Raw genomic sequence first — 20862 nt, 5'->3', positions numbered from 1 at the left:
TGTGGGAACGGGCGCGATGCCTCGCGTGGCTAGCTGTGGCGCGCGGGTGCGGTCCCGCCTCCCCTGTCTCCCGCCTCTTCCCGAGGGTGGTTCAGGCGCTGCTGCCGGCCGCTCGGGCCCCGTGGGGAGGAGCCGTTCGCGGCGGCGCCGGCTGCTGCCCCATCGCACTGCGCCGCCCCGCCGGGCCCACGGGCCGGGCCCGCCCGGGCCATCCCAGCCGTCTGCGCCGCGCCGCGCCGCGCCGTGAGTGGTCTGCCGGGCAGGGAATGCGGCCCGCGGCCTTTCGTGTGCGTGTGTCGTCGTCGTCCTCCTGCCGTGGGTCATTGCAGTGGAGAGGTACGCCGACTTGCGCTGGGCTCCAAGGAGGGCTCTTTTGACCGTGGGGTGTCAGGGTCAAAGTCTGAGTCACGACCCCACAAATTTCAGGGGAAAACCGGGGAGGAGCGTTGGGGTCTCCTCTGTGGGGTAGAGGAACCACCTGTCTGCTACAGTGGAAGAGCAGTGGTGAGAAAATATGTTTCTGTTTGCATGTTTCCTCCTTTTCTTGCAGCAACACCCCTTGACAACACAACCTTGACAGGCTAGTGATCGTCTTACATTGGACAATTCAAGGTTGCCTTCTCTTACTGCAAGCAGGGGACTGCACTTGCAAGTGGGAAGATGGATTATGAAGCCAACTTCTGGCATGAACAGGGTTGGGCTGCAGATGGCAGTGGACTGTGATGTAAAGGGGCTGGGAGTATTGAGAGAGGTATGTGTGGCAGAGGGAGGGAAAGTGAAGTCAGGATAGGTTTCTAGGCAAAGAGTCTCTGAGTACCCTTCCAGTTGTTTCACGTGCCGTCCTGCAAGGGGGAATTTTTCTGTGTCCTGGAAGTGAACAAACTGTATAAGCCTCCATCTTGGAGACACTTGCTTCCTGCCAGTAATGCTACTGAGATGCAGGGTTTTCTGGATCATTCTGCCTGAGTGGTGTTGGAGACCCAACTGTGTGGGCAGTGATTGCTGTGTTGTGTGCCAAGGCCTAAGCTACAGCTGCCTGTCAAGCAGGAGCTGCTGTATGCTCCTCAGGGGTAAGAAGCAGGATGTGAGCAGGAGGACTAGGCTACATGGGTACCCATGTTTTTCTGTGGAGGGTGGTTAAGAGCCTGCAGTATAAGTGCACAGGGAGGGATGAATCAGAGAATGTGTGCAGTAGGAAGCCGATGGGACCCTCTCACCCCTCTTCCAATGGGTGGCACGTGTAATGTACTCCTCCCTGCACCATCAAGGTCTGAGTTCTGCTGCGGAGAGAGGGATCAAATACCAGCAAAACGTTGTATGTGTTAGGATGCGGTACTGTACGATTTTCCTATGGAAAATGGGTGTGAGTATGTGTTGATTTTGCATGGGAAGTGCTTGTAGAGCACTGCACACTCAAAACTGGCGGGGATCTTTGTGCTGAACATTCGGGGGTTTGGCTGTTTTTGTCCCTGTCATGCATGTGATCCCTGTGATTTGGCCTGCAGCAGTGCTGAGATAATCATGGTTCCCTGCAATCTCCTGTACTGAGAGGAAGAGCTATGCTGTGGTACATGTGCTAGAATGGAGAAAATGAGAGTAGTGTCCTCCTTGCTGTATGTATTAGGGAGTGCACTGTGCAGCCTTGGAGTTGGAGGTGTCCTGATGGGCTCAGCAGAACTAGTAGCAGAAGTGCACAAGAGCAACTCAACCGAGGGCAGGCAGCCAGAGACAGGGGAGGAAGCAGTGCTCTATTAGTTGGGGTGTTGGACCACGTGTACGGATTGAGATGTGGATTGTGTAGTTCATACTGAGTTATTTAAGGCAATGAAGGTTTAGGGCACAGTGACAGAGGCAGTGGGTTCTACTAGTGTTCATAAGAGGGCTAGTTTTGTTGATTTCTGCTTAGGTACATAACCTTGGGCATGTGGAGGAAGCTGCAGTGCTGGTACAGAAATGGAAACTTTTTTCTTCTACAGTCTTGGCCTTTGCAGTAGGAGTTAGGCTGAACATAGGACCAGAACTGTTGATCACAGCTGAGTAAGAGAGTTTCCATGCCCTTGATATTCACCAAAAAGTGTGGCTGTGGGTATACAGAGGGAATAGTGTGGTGTCTTGGAATGTCATCTATCAAAGGCTGGCTATGGGTCAGTGTTCCCCCTTTCCATTGGTAGTTTGCAAATCATGGTTATTACTCATGGCTGTGGCAAGGATGTTGCAGAGGTACCTGTCACTCAAGCTTTCTGATCAGGACCAATCAGAGTCATTTGCCTTCTCTCTGGTCTTGCATCGTGATGACTGCTAAAGGTGTGAGCATCGTAGCTTGTAGTTCTTTATGGCAGTGCATGCCATTATGTGGTTTGCTAAATGTCTATAACTAACACAATTAATAAACATAAGTATAGTTGCTGAAATTATTACTAAAGAGCATGGAACCAAGTGAGAAATTTCTGCAGTTGCTGAAAACGTCTCCGAGGCTGACAGAATGAGACACGTACACACAGTACCTATAACTGAAGGCTAGCAATCACTGCTGAGCAATGTTATTCTGGTAGGCCATGTATCTCAGCTCCTTGGTCTTGCCTCAGTGTCTCCATCGTGGCATTATAACTTTATCAGCCATTGCTTATCGATGGTAAAATCTGTCATTCTTCAAAAACATACAGTAAAATTCAATGTCCTACAGAAAACCTACTAGGTTTGAAGGGGGAAGGGAATAAAACTAGGCTTACCAGAGATGAGCCTAGGGGCTGCATGCCAATGTTAGGGGTGGAATTGATAGCCCAGCTCAAGTGAATCCATGCCAGTGCATGCAGCATGGGCAATAAACAGGAGGAGCTGGAAACCATTGTGCAGCAGGACAGCTATGACTTAGTTGCCATCACAGAAACATGGTGGGATGACTCTTATGACTGGATTGCTGCAATGGATGGCTATAAGCTCTTCAGAAGGGATAGGCAAGGAAGCAGAGGTGGTGGGGTGGCTCTCTATGTTAGGGAGTGTTTCAATTGTACAGAACTCCATGATTGTGATGATAAGGTCAAGTGCTTATGGGTAAGGATGAGCGGGAAGGCCAACAAGGCAGATATCGTGCTGGGAGTCTGTTATAGACCACCCAACCAGGTTGAAGAGGCAGATGAAACATTCTGCAAGCGGCTGGCAGTAGTCTCACAATCGTGTGCCATTGTTCTCATGGGGGACTTCAACTTGCCAGAACTTGCTGGAAATACAACACAGCAGAGAGCAGTCTAGGAGGTTCCTGGAGTGTGTGGGAGATAAATTCCTGACACAGTTGGTAGGTGAGCCTACCAGGGAAGGAGCCTCACTAGACCTACTGTTCACAAACAGAGAAGGACTGGTGGGAGATGTGGTGGTTGGAGGCCGTCTTGGGCTTAGCAACCATGAAATAATACAATTCTTGATTCTTGGTGAGGTAAGGAAGGGGGTCAGCAAAACCACTACTATGGACTTCTGGAGGGCAAACTTTGGCCTGTTTGGGACACTGGTTGAGAGAGTCCCTTGGGAGACAGTCCTGAAGGGCAGAGGGCTCCAGGAAGGCTGGACATTCTTCAAGAAGGAAGTCTTGAAGGCTCAGGAGCAGACTATTCCCATGCGCCACAAGATGAACCATCAGGGAAGACGACCAGCCTGGCTGAACAGGGAGCTTTTGCTGGGACTCACGGTAAAAAAGGAGAGTTTACCATCTTTAGAAGAAGGGGCAGGCAACTCAGGAGTAGTACAGGGGTCTTGTTAGGTCATGCCGAGAGAAAATTAGAAAGGCAAAAGCTCAGCTAGAACTCAATCTGGCCATTGTTGTAATAGATAACAAAAATGTTTTTACAAATACGTTAACAACAGAAAGAGACCCAAGGAGAATATTTATCCTCTGTTGGATGCAGAGGAGAACATTGCCACCAAAGATAGGGAAAAGGCTGAGGTACTTAATGCCTTCTTTGCCTCAATCTTTAATAGTGAGACCAGTTATCCTCAGGGTACTCAGCCCCCTGAGCTGGAAGACAGGGACAGAGAGCAGAATATACCCCCCATAATCCAGGAGGAAGCAGTTAATGACCTGCTATGCCACCTGGACACTCACAAGTCTATGGGACCAGATGGTATCCATCTGAGAGTACTGAGGGGGCTGGCGGAGGATCTTGCCAAGCCACTCTCCATCATTTATCAGCAGTCCTGGTCAACATGGGAGGTCCCAGAGGACTGGAGGCTTGCCAATGTGATGCCCATTTACAAGAAGGGTCGGAGGAGAATCCAGGGAACTGCAGGCCTGTCAACCTGACCTCAGTACCAGCAAAGATTATGGAGTGATTCATCTTGAGTGCTCTCACACGGCATGTGCAGAACAACCAGGGGATCAGGCCTAGCCAGCATGGGTTCATGAAAAGCAGGTGCTGCTTGACCAACCTGATCTCCTTCTAAGACCAGGTGACCCGCCTAATGGATGAGGGAAAGGCTTTGGATGTTATCTACCTTGACTTAAGCAAGGCCTTTGACACTGTCTCTCATGGCATACTCCTTGAGAAACTGGTGGCTCATGACTTAGACAGGTGTACTCTTTGCTGGGTAAAAAACTGGCTGGATGGACGAGCCCAGACAGTTGTGGTGAACAGAGTTAAATCCAGTTGGTGGCTAGTCACAAGTGGTGTTCCCCAGGGCTCAGTTTTGGGGCCAGTTCTCTTTAATATCTTTATCAATGATCTGGATGAGGGGATCGAGTGCACCCTCAGTAAGTTTGCAGACGACAGCAAATTGGGAGAGAGGGTTGATCTGCTCAGGAGTAGGAAGGCTCTACAGAGAGATCTGAACAGGCTGGATCGATGGGCCAAGGCTAATTGTGTGAGGTTCAACAAGGTCCAGTACCGGTTCCTGCACTTGGGTCACAACAACCCCATGCAGTGCTACAAGCTTGGGGAAGAGTGGCTGGAAAGCTGCCCGGCGGAAAAAGACCTGGGGGTGCTGGTTGACAGCTGGCTGAATATGAGCCAGTAGCGTGCCCAGGTGGCCAAGAAGGCCAACGGCATCCTGGCCTGTATCAGAAATAGTGTGGCCAGCAGGAGCAGGGAAGTGATCGTCCCCCTGTACTCAGCACTGGTGAGGCTGCACCTTCAGTACTATGTTCAGTTTTGGGCCCCTGACTGCAGGAAAGACACTGAGGTGCTGGAACGTGTCCAGAAAAGGGCAACCGAGTTGGTGAGGGGCCTGGAGCACAAGTCCTATGAGGAGCAGCTGAGGGAACTGGGGCGGTTTAGTCTGGAGAAAATGAGGCTGAGGGGAGACCTTATTGCTCTCTACAACTACCTGAAAGGAGGTTGTAGTGAGGTGGGTACTGGTCTCTTCTATCAAGTAACTAGTGATAGGAAGAGAGGAAAGGGCCTCAAATTGTGCCAGGGGAGGTTTAGATTGGATATTAGAAAAAATTTTTTTACTGAAAGGGTTGTCAGGCATTGGAACAGGCTGCCCAGGGAAGTGGTGGAGTCACCATCCCTGGAGGTGTTAAAAAAATGTGTAGACGTGGCACTTCAGGACATGGTTTAGTGGGCATGGTGGTGTTGGGTTGGTGGTTGGACTTGATCTTAGAGGTCTTTTCCAAACCTAATGATTCTAATATATAAAGGGGCCTTATAAGAAAGATGGAGAGAGACTTTTTACCAAGGACTGTAGTGGCAGGAGAAGGGGTAACAGTTTTAATCTAAAAGAGGGTAGATTTAGATTGGATATAAGGAAGAATTTTTTTACGATGAACATGGTGAGACAGATTGCCCAGAGAAGTTGTGGATGCCCCATTCCTGGAAATGTTGAAGGTCAGGTTAGATGGGGCTTTGAGCAACCTAATCTAGTGAAAAATGTCCATGTCCATGACAGGGGGGTTGGAACTAGATAGTCTTCAAAGGTGCCTTCCAACCCAAATCATTCTATGATGCTATGAAAAGCATAAAACAACAAAGTTACTATATAAGCACATGAGGATATCTAATGCACACATGGATATGCTGCCATAAGAAATGAAAACCTCTGAACTCTGTTTTAAGTTGAGATTGATTAGTAGGAGTCTTTATTTCACATGAGACTTTAATCTTTCTTCTAGGTGTCTGGGTTCCTGTTTCCCCAGTTACAACACCCAGGTAATTAAAAGGGGGTTGCAGTAACTGTGCCTTACTGAAGTTGATCTCTTAATTGTAAAACTTCTCTTACACATGTTCTGTAGCTCCACACACTGGAATGTCATCTACATGAGATCATGACTTGGTTTCTTGTAACTCTCAATGTCTTGTAGCTCTTGTGGCTCTTAGTATTAAACACACACAGACATATATATGTATATATTAAAAAATATATATGTACACACCTATATTCCATATGCAGATGGATTCCAGATGCAGGGTTGGTGGTCTATTAAGTATGATCACTGTTAAAATAGTACTAGTAATACATCAAGCCTCATCAATAGAAATAGGGTTTCTCTTGTGTGAAGACAAAGGTGCTTTTAAACTGGATCCATTTTATTTTATTTCCTCCATTTGGGTATATTTTCCTCTTGCTTTTAACTTTAGTCACGGCAACTAATGTAAAAAAGCCTGCCCCAACACCCAGAAACCACCCATACCCCTGCCTGCAGGCCCCAGATGACTCTAGATGTCTCCAACCTCCTGCCACCTGGTTCTGGCTTTCTGGCACTCATGGGGATATCTGTGCACCCTCAGTGCCGTGCCACAGGGGAATGGGATGTATGCCCCAATGCTGCTAGGCCAGAGGCATGGAGCCCTCAAGGGGGTCCAAACTAGAAGAAACAGTTGCTGCTCAAGTAATAGATGAATGTAGCTTCACATAATGTGATGAGAAGCGGTTCCATCAATCACAGTTAAAGCTTTGGAAAAGTACTCTGAAAATAGGTTAAATTAATGGCCTCGACAGTCTTTTTGGTTTGTTTTGCAGGGTAGTACTTTGAGGGCCAATAACTTGAAGAGATGCAGCTTGACTTGATTTGTTGATTTCTAGTGATATTTTAAAGAAGCATGTAAATATAGAAGGAGCATTAGGAAGAAAGGAAATAGCAAGGAAGGTTTGAAACAGAGGGAAAGCTAAGTACAGTGACTACTGAAGTTGGTAATGTTGGAGAGAATTTGCGATTATGCTGAACCTTGGCCTCATTGGTGAAGAAAGAACCTGTGTGCTAGGCACGTGGGGGGGTGAGTGTAGCTGGAGCGTGGTGAGGGGTGGGCTGGGCTGTCTGGTCTGGGACACACAGGGAGGGAGGGGAAAGGCAGGAGGATCTGAAGGAATATAGGGTGCAGGCTCTTCCTTTCTGATGGCTTCTCAGGCATGCAGGGTCACTCACGAGGTCCCCCATGGCTCCTCCTGGAACTTGGACAGCCATGCAAAGCACCCAAGGCACAGGCATTTGCACGAAAACAGCACCACTCCGGACTGCCAACCTGACATGCTGCCAGCAAAAGCCCTCTGCCCAAAGGCTCTGCAGACATCCCTCAAACCAGCCCCCAAATCCCCCACAGCTGCTAAACCCTGCCCCAAGCCCACCATCAACCCTCCAAGTCCCAGGACTTGAAAACACACCCAGGCCTGGGCCAAAAGCCCCCAACCCCAAACCATGCCCCAAGATCACCAATGATTCCCAAACTGCTCTGAACCCCATCCCAGAACCCCAGTGCCCCCAACCCCCCAAACAATCCTCCAATACTGCCCCCAAACTATACCACATCATCTCCGCTTGCAGGCTCCCCCTCAATCCTGGATGTCTCCTATCTACCTCTGCTGGCCAGCCCTGACCTCCTGGTGCCCAGCAGAAAAGTGTGTGCCCTTGTACCACACCGTAGGGAAACAGGATAGATGGCCCGATGCTGCTGGGATGTGGACACAGTCCCTCAAAGACCCGACAGGGGAGAGATGCTCCTGAGGCACACCCCCTGCCCCTGCCCCCCCCGCCCCCCTTCTCTGTTCCCATCCCTGGAAGGTAAGCACAAGCTAGCCCTTGGCTGCACTTTATTGTCAATTAATGCAGAGGTCATTGGATTCATTAGGGGACAGTAGGACCCAGCCAGGCAGCCTCCCCAAGCCTGGGGTCCCTGAGATGCTCTGGTCATCTCAGTGGAGCTGTTCTGGAGGCCTGTGGTGGGCTCCTTGTGCGTTTGCAGTATGCTGTGGTCTCTCTGGGACTTTATTGAAGTCTCTGGGACATTGGGGATGGCTAGTGGAGCTTTTCCTCCTCACCTATGGGCTCTGTTCATAGTGTCTGTGGATGCATTTTTTAGGATCTGCAGGGCTGTCCCCATCATGTTACTACCATGTTTGGGGTGGTGCAGAGGTCTTCTCAGGTCTCTGCAGCTTTGGGGGATGGGTCTTGGCAGTATCGTGGCATCCCTTTCCTGGGTTTTGGGGGGTAGTAGGTTCCCCTCTTTTGGGAGAGTTATATCAGGGTCTTTGGTTCCCTTCCCCCAGTTGCATTTGATCGCTGTGTACTCTGTTTAGTATCCCCTTCAAACAAATATTAAATATGGAGGGGTTTTCCTCCTGACTGGTGGAGGGAAAGACAGGACTACAGTACAAAGTGATAAACACAAGAGATTACACATGCACTTTCAAGCTGTGGTCTTTGCTAAAACTCTGTCCAGAAGTCTAGGGAGAAATAAATGTTCAGTTGCTGCCCAGTGAGTTTTACTGCCATGCTGTAAACACAGACTGAAGAAAAGGGGGAATTACAGGGAGATGGTGTCATAAGCAGCACTGCAAACAGAAAAAGGCTCGGCTCGTCTGCCAGCTGTCCGCACACCTGCCTGAGCAGCCAGACCGGCGGCGTTCGCAGAGCGGTACCGTACCGCCGCCGGTCTCCCCCTCCGCCACCTCCACCTCCTAACGAGGCGGCGGCGCTGCCGGCCACCCCTGCGCCCCTCTGCCCGCCGCTACGCGTGCGCAGCGGGGGACGCCTGGCCAAGCCCTGGCCGCGCGGCGTCCTCGTGGGAAGTTCAGGGCACGGTTTATCTTTTTGCTACAGAGATGCGATCAATGATAGAAAATGCGGACAGATAACAGAGAGAAGACTGGTGAACAGATTTTTATGAATAATACCTAACAAATCAGATGAAACAGGGAAGCAAAAATGCAGTTCAGCAGACTCTTGATAGCACTAGAAACTCCTAGAGGAGGAGGTGTTCCTGCCTGGATAGCCAAGGTAACTACCGATAAAAAATTGTTTGTTATTTCTGTCTCTCAGGCAGCTCTAAGGACTAATTAATCCATTCCCACCCTGTGGTGATACCGAAAAGCTGGTCGAAGAAACTCCCTAAGACTCGTTTTGGAGTTTTAGAAAGCAGGCACTCTTCATTGCAGCGCTGGATGCACGGGGGATAGTTCCACCTAGCGTGCATGCCACAGCTTTAGCACAAACAGGTTATATAGAACAAGTAATTGCATGTTAATCAGATTAGAATACATATACGTAAAAACGATGGCAACCGATTATCATAGTACTGCCTACATCCGATCACGCGCAATGAAGGATCCATTTGAGTTGAAGGGCTGCTTTTGCGACCACCGACCCATTTGAAGTTCTTGCTGGCTGTCCTTGAAGTCTTTATTCTTGTCCTTGTTCTTTGATCTTGAAGCTTAATGCAGCTTCAATCACATGTGGTCAGTTTCAGCATTGTTCTCATCTAGCGTACAGGAACATCTAGACATGAGAGCAAAGAACTGCAAAATGTTAATTATGAGTACCTACCTCTGCTAGTTAATTGCTTGGCTATACTTTTGTCTGTTGTTTCAATCATAGTGTTAGTATAAGATTTCTAATAATTATTTACCAAATCTCACTTTTACAGTCACCTAGCAGCAAACCAGTCTCCAAGGCTGGTACAAAATATTAAAACCATCAAAATATTTAGACATACCATACAGAATATATGGAAATATGCTATCAGTGGATATTGTTAATTGTGTCTGGATTAGCTTTCCTTTGGTAGTTTCTTGTTTGTTTTGGTATCAGGTATGTGTATGTGAAAAGGAAAAGATGTAATACCTACTTTTTAGATTGATTGCTGTGGCTGAAGTCGATTACAGGATGCCTTATGGCCCCTTTGGTGTGCACCAAGGTTCTGCATGTGCTCCTGAGCCCCACAAGACCTTCAGTTCACATTTCAAATTGCCCCGAAACCCTCTACGTGCCTGTGTGCCTCTGGGCCCTGTGTTTGTCTTGCAGTATGCCACAAAGTTTTCTGTTTAGCTTTCCTACCTGTCCTGGAATTTTCTGGGTACTTTCTGGTGTGCTCCAGGATCACGTTGTGCTTTCTTTATGCACCAGGGCTCTCCCTTTGCTCTTCTGTGCTTGACCAACGCGTCTGCTACTGTCACCTTGTGGCCGAAATGCGGTACTACAGCTCGGCGTTCGCGCGCCGGCTCTGAGCCCTCCGGCGCGCCGTCGACGGCCGGCGCATGCGCGGTCCCTGGGAGCAGCGTGGCGGCGCGCAGGGCGCGGGTCTCGGCGGCAGCGGGCGAGCGCCGGGACCGCGGGTGAGGCGAGCGATCCCCTCCGGCGGGGGCCGTGGCGGTGGCGGTGGCGGTGTCGGGGGGGTGCCTCCTGCCCGCCGGCCGCCCGGGGCTGGCGGGACGGGAAGCTGCGAAGCGGCCGCTGCGGCGGGCTCCCGGTCCGCCGGAGGCGAGCCGGGCCAGGGCAGCGCCGGGCACTTCCCCGAGAGCCGATAGAAGGGAAGAGGGGACGGAGGCGGGCACCCCCCAGGCGCGGCCAGCGGGCGCCTCCCCGAGTCGCCGGAGCTCCCCCGGCGCCTTCCCCCGGCCCCGCTCGGCCCGTCCGGCTGCCCCCAGCTCCAGCCCCTCCCCTGAAGCCTGTGCTGTAGCCGCAAGCAGCCCCCGAGCCCTGTCGTGAGGGCAGCAAGCTGGCCCTCCGATGTTCTCGAGTCTCCCTGAACGTGGGTGCCGTTAGCAGCGGCGCGGGGAACGAGCGGCGTCTGCGGAAGCCCCTGCGGAAGGAGGGGCTCCGGCCAGGGTCGAGCTACGCTAATAACGGTCACTGCTGCCTCTTTCCCTCTCCCAGAGGCCACGCTGTGAGTGCGGTTGTCCGTTCGTCCCTGGGGATGCCGTTGACTGCAGCAGCCTCAGGCTCGCGTGGGCTGTCTCTGCCTGGCCTCCCTCTCCTCGCGGCGCGGGAGCACAGAGGGACAGGCGGAGCGCTTGCTGGCTGTGGACGGGAGCTGCTGAAGCTGGAGAGGCCACAGAAAGGTAGAGAAGAAGAAACGGAAAGCCAGCTGTCTGGCAGCTGCCTCCTGCTGCAGGCAAGAGAGAGCCTGCCTCTCTGGGTGTGGGAGGATCCCTCCTCGTAGTCCACAGCAGGTCAGACCGCCAGGGTCTGTATGCATGACCAGCAGCGCGGTACGGCCACATAGTGAGCGAGCGAGTCAGGCTACCTGTCTAGGAGGCCTCATCTCGTAAGAGCCGCGAGACGCTCGCGTGTTCCGTTATGTAGAGGACAGCCAAGCGACTGGAGTTACAGAAGAGGAAGGGAGGAGAGAAGGAGAAAGAAGCGTCTGAACTGGCAAGGTCTCCTGGCAGCTCCAAGAGCGAGAGCTGTGGTGAGTGCTGGGCCCTCGGGGCCCTGTCGCTCCTCTTCTGCGTCCAGGTCCCTCCCTCCCCCTCTCCTGGCCCCCTAGCTTTCTCATGCTGCTGTGACGTTTGGTTTTGTTTTTTTTTTTTAATTTATTTTGCTTCCCTATACCTCTCCTGTCCATTCTCTTGTCCTGCTCCCTCTTCCTCTCCCCCTTTCTCCCTCTCTCTCATTCGACTGCCCCCCTTTCATTTTCTCTCTGCATTCTTGTCCTGCTCGCTCTTCCTCTCCCCCCCCCCCAGCCCCCCATCTTTGTCCTGCAGCCAGTCGCTGTTTTTTTCTTTTCCATCTCCTTGTCCTGATCTGCATCTACCTATTTTCCCACCTCCCAATTTCTCTGGCCTGTTCCCTGGCGTTCTTTTCCTCTCTGCGCCTCTATGTGCTGCTCTGTGTCCCTACCTTCCTATCTCTCTTCTTCCTACTTTCTGTTTCTCTCTCTATCCCTTTGTCTTGCTCGCTGTTGCTGTTTATTTTTGTCATTCTGGATCTCGCTGTCCCCGTCCTTCTTCCTGTTCATCTCTTACTCTCTGTGACCCTTTGTGCTGCTTCCTGCCACTTTTTTATTCACCCTCCCTCTCTCTGCAGGGCTCCTGATACCTCTCTTTCTAAATTCCCCACCGCCCCGTGCTTCTCACGGTCTTTGTCTTTCTCGCGCTCTCTCTCTCGTTGTCATCGTTCTTGTCTGTCGCTCTGTCTTGCTTCCTGTCCCGTCGTTTCTCGCTGTATCCCTTTGTCCCGCTCCCTGCTCGTATTCGTATTCCTCTCTGTCCTGAGGACCGTCCCAGTTTTTGATCTCCGTCCTGCTGCTGTCCTGATTTTTCCTTCTCTGCCATGTTCCCTGTCCCTCTTTCTGTCGCTTTTCCTCTGTCCCTGCTGCTTATTTCTCCATCTCTATCCAGACCCCTGTCCCTTTCCCCCCCCGCCCCGCCTTGCTGTCCCTCTGCCTTGCTTTCTTTCGCTACCTTTTCTGTCTGTCTTTCTCTGCCCGGTTCCCTCTCCCGCCCTTTCTGACTGTGTCCCCCTGTCCAGGTAGCTGTCGCTTCTTTCTTTTTTCTGTTCCTCAGTATTTTTTTCTTTTTTCCATATCTCTCTCCCACTGCCCATCGCAGTTGGTTTTTTTCCCCTCCGATGCTGGCCTGCTCTTTGTCCCTTTTGTCTGTCTTCTCTATGTCCTTCTGTCATGCTCCCTGTGTCTATTTAATCCCTTCATCTCTGTCCTGCAGCCCGTCGCTAATTTTTTTTCCTCTTCCGTCCCTTTGTCCTGCTCCCCGTCCTTGTCTCTCTTTCCCTTGGTTCTGCCTCCCGTCCTTTTTTCCTTTCTTGCTCCATCTCTCTGTCCTGCTCCCTATCCCTCCCGCGCTCTCTCTGTTTCTGTGTCCTTCTCCTTGCCTTTCCCCACGTTGTCTGTCTTGTTGTTCCCTCTTTGGTTTTCTTGTTTTCCGGGTGGCTGGGCCCGGCTACCCGCGGGGGTGCTTCGGCTGGGAGGTTTGGGGTGGGGGGCCTGGCCGTGCCGGTGATGGCGGGGAAATAAAGCCTGAAACGGCAATCGAGAAGCGACGCCCTGCCTGTGCTGGGGCTGCCCTGGAGAGGCGTGGGGCCGGGCCCTCTGCAGGTCCCGAGCGCTCCCCGAAACTGTGCGTGGGGCCCCGGGGGCGCAGGGCTGTGGGGTGGCTACGCTCGGCGTCGCCCGTGGGCACTGCAGGGTCAGAAATGGAGAACAAGTTTTCTGTTCCTGGGGCTTGACAACAGGCTCGCGTGGCTGATTTGGGGGCTCGGAAACAGACCGAGCTGCGCGGCTTTGGGCCCAGAAACAGAGGTCCGGCCCTGCGTGTTTGGGCCTTGAGAACAGGCTCAGCGGCCGGGTTTTTTGGCTCCCAAACGGGCCCCGAGTCAGCTGGTGTGGGGGCCAAAAGCGGGAGCCGGCTTGGCTGGTTTTGCAGGTGGGTGGGAGGGTGTTGGGGGCTGCTGGGGGAAGCGGGGGGCGGGCAGGGTGCGTGGTCCCTCCCCGTAGATGGGGGTCTGGTTGTGTGGGACGCCGAAGTTCGGGAGGCCGGCACGCAGCAGGCCGAGCTCAACATCTGCGATGGTCTGTGGGGGGGAAAGGCGCTTTTCAGACCCCACGTGCCCTCTTTGAGTCCAGCTGTTCTTTCTGCGCCGCTCAGAATAGTTATTAAGTAATTAATCGCCCAAACTTAACGAATATTTACTTGGCGTGTAACTCTGATGTTTAATCCTAATGCTCCAGTTCTGACAGCAGTTGATATGCAACCTTATGGAAAGCCGAGACCGTTGCACGTAGCTGGAGCTTGTAAGGAGAAGCAGCTGAAATCAGGCGGAGCTTCAGTGCAGAGCTGGGGCTTCAACGAGCCAGAACTGTAGCAAGCGGGAGCTGGAACGAGGCGGGGTGTCCGCTGTCTGGAGCGTGCATTAGCCAGAGGCAAAAGTACCTGCGGCTGTAACGAGCAGGGGGCGCGATTAGCTGGAGCGTCTTTTCGCTGGAGCGTCCGTCGGCCGGACTGCGCTCCCAGCACGGCCGAAGAGCGGCCGGGCGCAGGCAGGGCTGTCCGCAGCAAGCAGCTCTGAGCAGCAGGGAGGTGAGTTGTCCTTCTGCCAGCGGGGAGCCCGGCCTCTTCCCTCGGGCATGCGATCCACACCATGCTCCTCTCTCTGCGTGGAGTGTCTCTCCCGGTCCATTCCCATGGGCAGAAGCGAGGTGGGGGTCCCCCGGCTCTCCTGGGGTAGCCCCCTGCCGCGAGGGGGCGTGGGCGAGGTGTCATCGTCCCCTCGGTACCGGGCAAAGGGGAGAGAAACCGGCTGGCGGGAGCTCCTGGGGTGCAGAGCCCTTCCGGCAGAATCCTCCCCTGTCTTTTCACCGTTGGCTGGGTGTGACAAGCAGGTTCATTTCTTTGTCTCCTCTTCTCCCAGCGTCACCTTCCGCGTCACACAAAGAAAATCCTGCCTGGTTAATTCCGCTTGCTGCTCAGGTAATCGCACGTATCGGGCTGGGGGAGCGGAGAGAAACACTTGCGAGTTCGAGGGCACTACAGATGCTCCACGTTAAACCCACAGAGAAGGCAAATTTGCTGCTAGTGCCGAAAAGCTGATGGAAAAATTGCTGTTAACAGATCGTGCCCTGTTCCTGAACTGGTCTCTTGATGTGTTTTTGTTTCAGGTGAAAGAATGAAATTTCCTGTCTGGTAAATTCAGAGCTACCTGTTAGCTTCTTTAGGGGGTCGAGTGTTTCTCTTCTCTCTGTTCATACTGATTTTATGGGCAAGTTGGAAACAGCCTTTTACTTTTTTATGTATAACTGAATTTTTAGGAATATGTGGTGTCCCTGTAGTTCATTTTTGAGCACCTAGATGCCAGTAGAAATGTAATGAGTGAAACATGATGGGAACTGGTACTTAAGCTTGATTTTTATTTGGGTTTGGTTTTTTTTTCCCTTCCCCATTAAGAGTGTTGAGGGCATGTTGTCCCGTGGCACAATCCCCATTCCGTTCAGCGGAGTCTTCAGTCTAGGACTTTTAAGTGAGAAAGTTTGTCCTTCCAAAAAGGGACTAGCCATTCCTAGGACCGAGGCATAGACTTGCAAGGAGAGTCGCTTAAGTACGTGATCGGAATGAAAGCCAACTTTCAGCTGATGTTGCTGCTGTTGGTCTTTGCTTTCATTGATTTCTCCACCGCTCCCTCGTGGTTGGGAGCTCTGAATTGTAATGTTTTTCAGTCTCTAACACATTTCCACCCCCACCCCTCAAAAAAAGGAGAGGCAGTGTCTAAAAGTTAATTAGTTTCCTCACAAATGCGTGAGTAAATAAAATGTGAGTTATGATGATTAAAACCATAGAAATGACACCAGTCTTGCAGATCTGGACTATTTCTGAACAGGCATTCATCACACGCAAAAGTCGTCAGGGTACGGATCACCTGCGCTTCATGCTCTGGCAAGACAAAATGCTGAGGCAGGGATGAGCTCTGAAAGAAGAAGGGGAAAAAAAAAAAAAAAAAAGAAGGATACAGGGTCACGGTTTTGTTTTGTTGTTGTTTGTTCTTCGAGAGTGCAATATTGACTGGTGCCAGCCTGCAGAGCTCTTCTGCTGCCTGACCTCTCCTTCTCTTTCATGGCTGTAGTTGTCGTTTGGATAATTGTAGAAGAGCAAGCAAGTTATTTGCCTCTGTGAATGTGCTGGTAATACCAGGAAGGCAAATGCTTGAACCAGTAGTGAATAACTGGGCTACGAGTAGAATTTCTGAAGGAAGAACAGCAGCAGCAACAGGAAGCAAATAGCAAGTGACCAAAAACTTGCGTGTGTCACAGGCATCAAAGCTTTCTTGCCGAATGTTGTTTGGCAATGTGTTCCAAATGGCTTTTTTTGGTAAACGTAAATTTTCAGGAAGTTCAGGGCTGCGTGTGGCAAAACGTGTCCCTCTGCGTACGCGTCCTGCTACGGAAATAGCACGGGTCAGTGGCAAGTCCGGCGGCCGGGCTGCTGTTCCCTGCTCTCGACGTTGCCGTAGTAGTGTTGCAGTATTTAGACCTTCACGGACGGGCTGAGGAATGGAAGGAGAATGCCCGTTTTCTGTAAGGGCTCAGAATGCCGACCCTTTTCTCTGCCTGCCGCTCCCCTGTGCGTGAGATGAAGCTGTTTTATTTTTCTCCCTTGTTCCTGGTCTAAATATTTCTGGAGCTGTTGCTGCTGTGGGTTTGCAATTGGCGTTACTGCGTTTTTGTAGCGTTCTGGCGATGGGTCGTTTCTACTGTGGCGGAGCGTCGAGATACGGTTTTCGGTTTAAAGCGTCAGAAACTACGTTCACCGGAACCGGTAACTCGGGGCGTAGGGGAAGCCGATCCGGCGCGTGCAGCTGTGCTCGCAGGGGTGCTCGGTGGCTCCTCATCAAAACGGCAGGGTGTGTGCGTGGACATCCGTAGGGTTGCGCTCTGGGTCCGAGAGCGTTAACGTATTTTTGCTGTTGGAAGATGGAATGGAGCGTGTGCCTGTTAAATCTCAGGGCGGTCAAAAGCTAGGAGGGACCCTGAGCGGGTTTGGTGGCACAACTGCGGTTTTAAAAGATCTTGCCCGTTTGGAGCAACGGCCTGGAAAAAATGATTCTTTTTTTGCAACGAGGCAGTTCACAAGGACAGATGTGTTGCTGTGCTCTCTAGCAAAAATACTCAACTTGGGACGTATAGCCTCGGCTATACTAAGGCTTGACAAAACGTAGGTAGGTCTCTATGTGTGTCACCTGCGTGTATCTAGGAAAGTGAGTTCTAGTGAAAGTAAAGTTGCCAGTGAGTCAAAAAAGAAAGGGAAAAAAAAAAAAAGGCACAGTTGTCTGAAAAATGCAAAAGCTCTAGTGGCCTGTGTCAACAACCGTACCGAAGATGACGCAAAAATAGTTTTTCCTCCGCTCAGTCGTACTGTCTTCACAAACCTTCACAAAAAAAAAAAAAAAGGCAGCTTTGGATTCCTCCCCAGCTTTGTGCTAATGTTTTTTTTTTTTTTTTTTTTCTTCGCTCAGCTGGATGTCAGCTGGCACCGTTTTGCCGTGGTTGCCCTTTCTTCTGCCGTGGCGGTACGAGACAGATGGAAAGATTCCGTAGAGGCCTGCAAGTACAAGGTACGCCTACGATGTGTGTCTGCGTTTTTCCAAAGGTACTTGCGGTACGGACTTTAACGTTGAGAGTGTGCCAGCTCTCCTTCTACTTTTTTTTACATGAAATATTTTAACACAAATACTAAAAATAAGTTCTGTTCTGGAGCATGTTACACCTATACAAAGTTTACTTCCCTCAGTTTATTTTCTCTTCCTGAAAGCATAATCTTCTGTTTCTGTGTGCTTGCTAGTAAATGATACTGTGAAACTAATTTTGTACTAAAAGAGGGAAGAAACTGTTCGTAAGAGTTCAGCTGTTCAGAAGAAACAGACTTTGTTTTCATGATAAAACCTTTATGCTTTTACAGTCAATGATTTTTTTTTTTTTTTTTTAAATATCTTATAGTAGTACTCAAAAACGTTACGGAGATAATTAGCATCTGTACTAAAAGCAGTCAAGGTCAAAGAAGAGACGCGGGCAAAACGGGACAAATGGGCGTCGCATCTGTGTGTTTTCCAGGCTTTCCCAGGAAGCATTAGCAGCCTTGTAACTAGTGACAGTGAGTCCTGAGGTGGTTTTGATGAGTTACTGCTTCAGGAATGTATTTTTTCCTTTAACCTACAGTGTGTAATTTTGACTTCAGTTGGAAAGAGATTTTCCAAAATGGAAGTCTTTCTCTCTCAAAGAAATTTTGTTTTAGGAACTTCCCATCAGAGTGGATCTTCAGAGGTGATCGACTTGACAGTAGAAGTCATCAGTAACAAGACTTTTCACTCTCTTTAAAAAAAGAGGAAAAAAAAAAAAAAGTCAATTTCCTTCCAAAGACCCAAGCACAGCCCATCTTCCTAAAGTCGATGGCATCACTGGTCTTTGGTTTCTCAGTTGTAACAGTCGAGATAACATGAAAACGTGTTGCTCTGCATGCTTCAGTACTGCCAAAAGCATTAGGAAACCCACCAGTCCTTTTTGGTAGTGTGAGGTATTGCAGCGCTGGGGATTTTACAAATTGACTTGCATTGTTTAAACTGTAACTGCCAAATAGCTGTAGTATATGATTTGTTAGGTGTATGTAAGCAGTTAGGTATTTGTCTAAACATTTAAAAAGAGAGGCAACTGAATGTTATGGGTTTTTTTCCCTGATGTTTTGACGGAGTGCTCTGAAGTACTTTCTTTCTGTCTGGCTTTCAATGGTGCATTTCCCTGGCAGTTCAGTAGCACCTCTCTTGGGCAGCTCAGCTGGCCAGGTGTCCCTCCGCGTTATGCAACACGCACAAAAACCCCTAGTCCCATTAAAACCGTGTACTTTGGAGAGAGATAATTTAATGGTATGAATTCAGAGCTGTGCAAGTTAAGGTAATGGAAAAGGAAAATCAAATACTTTTATAGTATAAGTATTTTTATTGGATGTATATAAACATGGGCACACCTTTTTAGTGTAAAGTGAATGATTGAGATTTATTCTTTATTTTTCATTTTGCTCTTTGAAGTTTTCCACTTTGCTTTCAGCTTTATTCACCAAACAAGCAAGATGCAAAGCAGCAGCAGCAGCGCAAGGGCTGTAGCTGTTGCGGTGGATCCGTAAGCGTAGATTCTGATTGTGTACGACCTCGTCCCGCAGCCTCCCGGGGTTATCTCCCTGCAGCAGTGCTGTAAGGAAGGGAGGAGACGTTTTCCAACACCGGCGAGAGTGTTTACTTGTATGCTAAGAAGGTGTTCAAAATGGTATCGATTAGCCTAAGTGCTGATTTTAAGTGTTCAAATCGCTCTTAACTTGTAAAGGAGGTGGTGTATTTCGAGCTGACCTGTTTACCTGGAATCCTCCTTTAGCTCAGCGACTCTTCTTGTGCACCCCCAGCCTCTGCTGGCAGGGCGGTATGAGAAGCTGGAAGGTCCCTGACTTAGTCTAAACGCTGCTTAGCAACAACTACAGCATCGGGGTGTTGTCAACATTGTTCTCATTCTAAATCCAAAATGGCCCTGTACCAGCTAGTCAGAAGAAAATGAACTTTATTCCAGCCGAAACCAGGACAACCCCAAACCCCCTGAGTCTGGGTCTGCAATGGAAAAAACCAAACAAATTTGGGACTCCTGGGAAAGCCAAATCCGCCTGGATTGGTGCAGCTGGAAAGCAAAAAACCCACCCCATTTTCATGCACAAAACCGCAACCAAAAGATCACCCCTTTTTATGTTGTGGAAAAGCACTGAAACACACCCCAAACTGAGTATTTTGAAAAAGCAGAAAACTCCCCAGTTTGGGGAAGATTGGGGGTGAAGCACAGGCAGTTTGAGGGGTGTTGCTGGGGGTCCTCCCAGTGTGGATTATCTGGTGTGGGTGCTTTGTTGCGGGTTATCCCAGGCGAGTTACCTGCTGTGGATCATCCTGGGTGGACTCCCTGGGGTAGGTCATCCCCACCCATGTCCCCCCATGCACCTTTGTACCCTCACCTACCCTCCCCCCCCCCCCCCCCCCCGCGTGTGTTTCTCCCCCATATGCCCCCTGCTGCTCCAGCCCACCCCCTTCACCCATGCGAGTTTTTAACCCATGCGAGTTGTTTCCCCCTGCATCCCCTGCTCTTCTGTCTCCTGTCCCGTCCCCCCCCTTCTTCTTTTCCCTCCTCCATATTACACACACCCCCCCCCCCCCCCATCATCCGTCAGGCTCCAGACCCCTGGCATGCTGCCTGCACCCCATTCTCTGTCATTTTTTCTTCTTCTTTTCCTTGCAAGTTGTTGTTGTTGTTTCTTTTTAATGATTAGACTGTTTTCGTTTCAAGCCACGAGTTTTCTCACTTTCGCCCTTCCGATTGTCTCCCCGTCCCACTGGGGGCCGGGGAGCGAGTGAGCGGTCACGTGGGGCTTTGTTGCTGGCTGGCGTTAAACCACGACACGAGGTGAGTTGCAAGCCCTGCCTGGCTAATGCTGGAGGCTCTCTATGTTTCTTTTGCCATCTTGACGGGCCGTCCTTGTTCTTCATTGCCGCTTTATAGCGAGCGCCTCTCGCTCTGTAAGCGGCAGTACTGGGGCCGTGCAGGTACTGCCTGTTGCAGGCAGCAAAGGGCAATTGTGTCGCTTGCTGGCGGGAGCGGCAAGGAGTGCGGCGCCACGCTCCTGTAGGGAGCAAAGATGGAACCTCGAGGGCTCTACGGTCATCTGCTGAGGACTACTACTATCCCGACAGGCCTCTTTGCTATCCCTGCTTCACGGCTGCTTCCTTTGCACGCCGGAGGGCGGGGCGGTAAGTAACACCGTGCAGCGTCTCTTCCATAAGAGACAAGCCCCGCACAAGAAGCCTTGCGTGCGCGCAGGATTGGGAGAGCAGAGTTCTGACGGCACGGAGGTGAGGAAAGGTGCGCCCACCCCAACTGAGCCCCAGGGTGGCCAGGGTATCGCTCGCTTGCAGGTGGGCCGCTGGCATGTGGTGCGCTGGGACGCGGCGTTTCCTGCTGAACAGAGCTGCCCCTCTGGCACAGAGCAGCTTTGGGTCTCTTGTGGCCTGCCTTGAGGCTGTCAGCTGAACCAGGCGTTATTTTTTGGTTTTAAAATCTGTCGCCAGCATCTGTTGACTGGCTGCTGTCACTCCCGCAACCCTGATGCCACATGCAGAGGGCTACAGCAGTCCCTGGGGGC

At 50.9% G+C, this 20862-nt stretch overlaps 1 protein-coding gene across 4 annotated transcripts; it reads left to right on the top strand.

Moving 5' to 3' along the window:
* The first annotated feature begins 24 nt into the window (after nt 1–24).
* Nucleotides 25–20223, top strand: LOC142038570 (uncharacterized). 4 transcript variants are annotated; one of them, XR_012652603.1, is made up of 5 exons: nt 10365–10530; nt 11072–11606; nt 14564–14622; nt 17159–17257; nt 18741–20223. XR_012652603.1 is itself a non-coding variant. In XM_075044024.1 (5 exons), the coding sequence occupies exons 1-5, from the start codon at nt 10453–10455 to the stop codon at nt 17965–17967; spliced, it is 501 nt and encodes a 166-aa protein (XP_074900125.1). In that variant the 5' UTR covers nt 10365–10452; the 3' UTR covers nt 17968–18061. The 4 variants fall into 4 exon arrangements, 1 of the variants encoding a protein (XP_074900125.1); XM_075044024.1 differs by lacking the exons at nt 14564–14622; nt 18741–20223 and adding an exon at nt 17935–18061 and having other exon boundaries at nt 11072–11256; nt 11501–11606; XR_012652602.1 differs by lacking the exon at nt 18741–20223 and having other exon boundaries at nt 17159–18067.
* Nucleotides 20224–20862: the final 639 nt, after the last annotated feature.

This window comes from Buteo buteo, chromosome 13, assembly GCF_964188355.1.
Source record: "Buteo buteo chromosome 13, bButBut1.hap1.1, whole genome shotgun sequence".
Taxonomy (NCBI): domain Eukaryota; kingdom Metazoa; phylum Chordata; class Aves; order Accipitriformes; family Accipitridae; genus Buteo; species Buteo buteo.
This window is presented reverse-complemented; position numbering and strand designations above follow the sequence as displayed.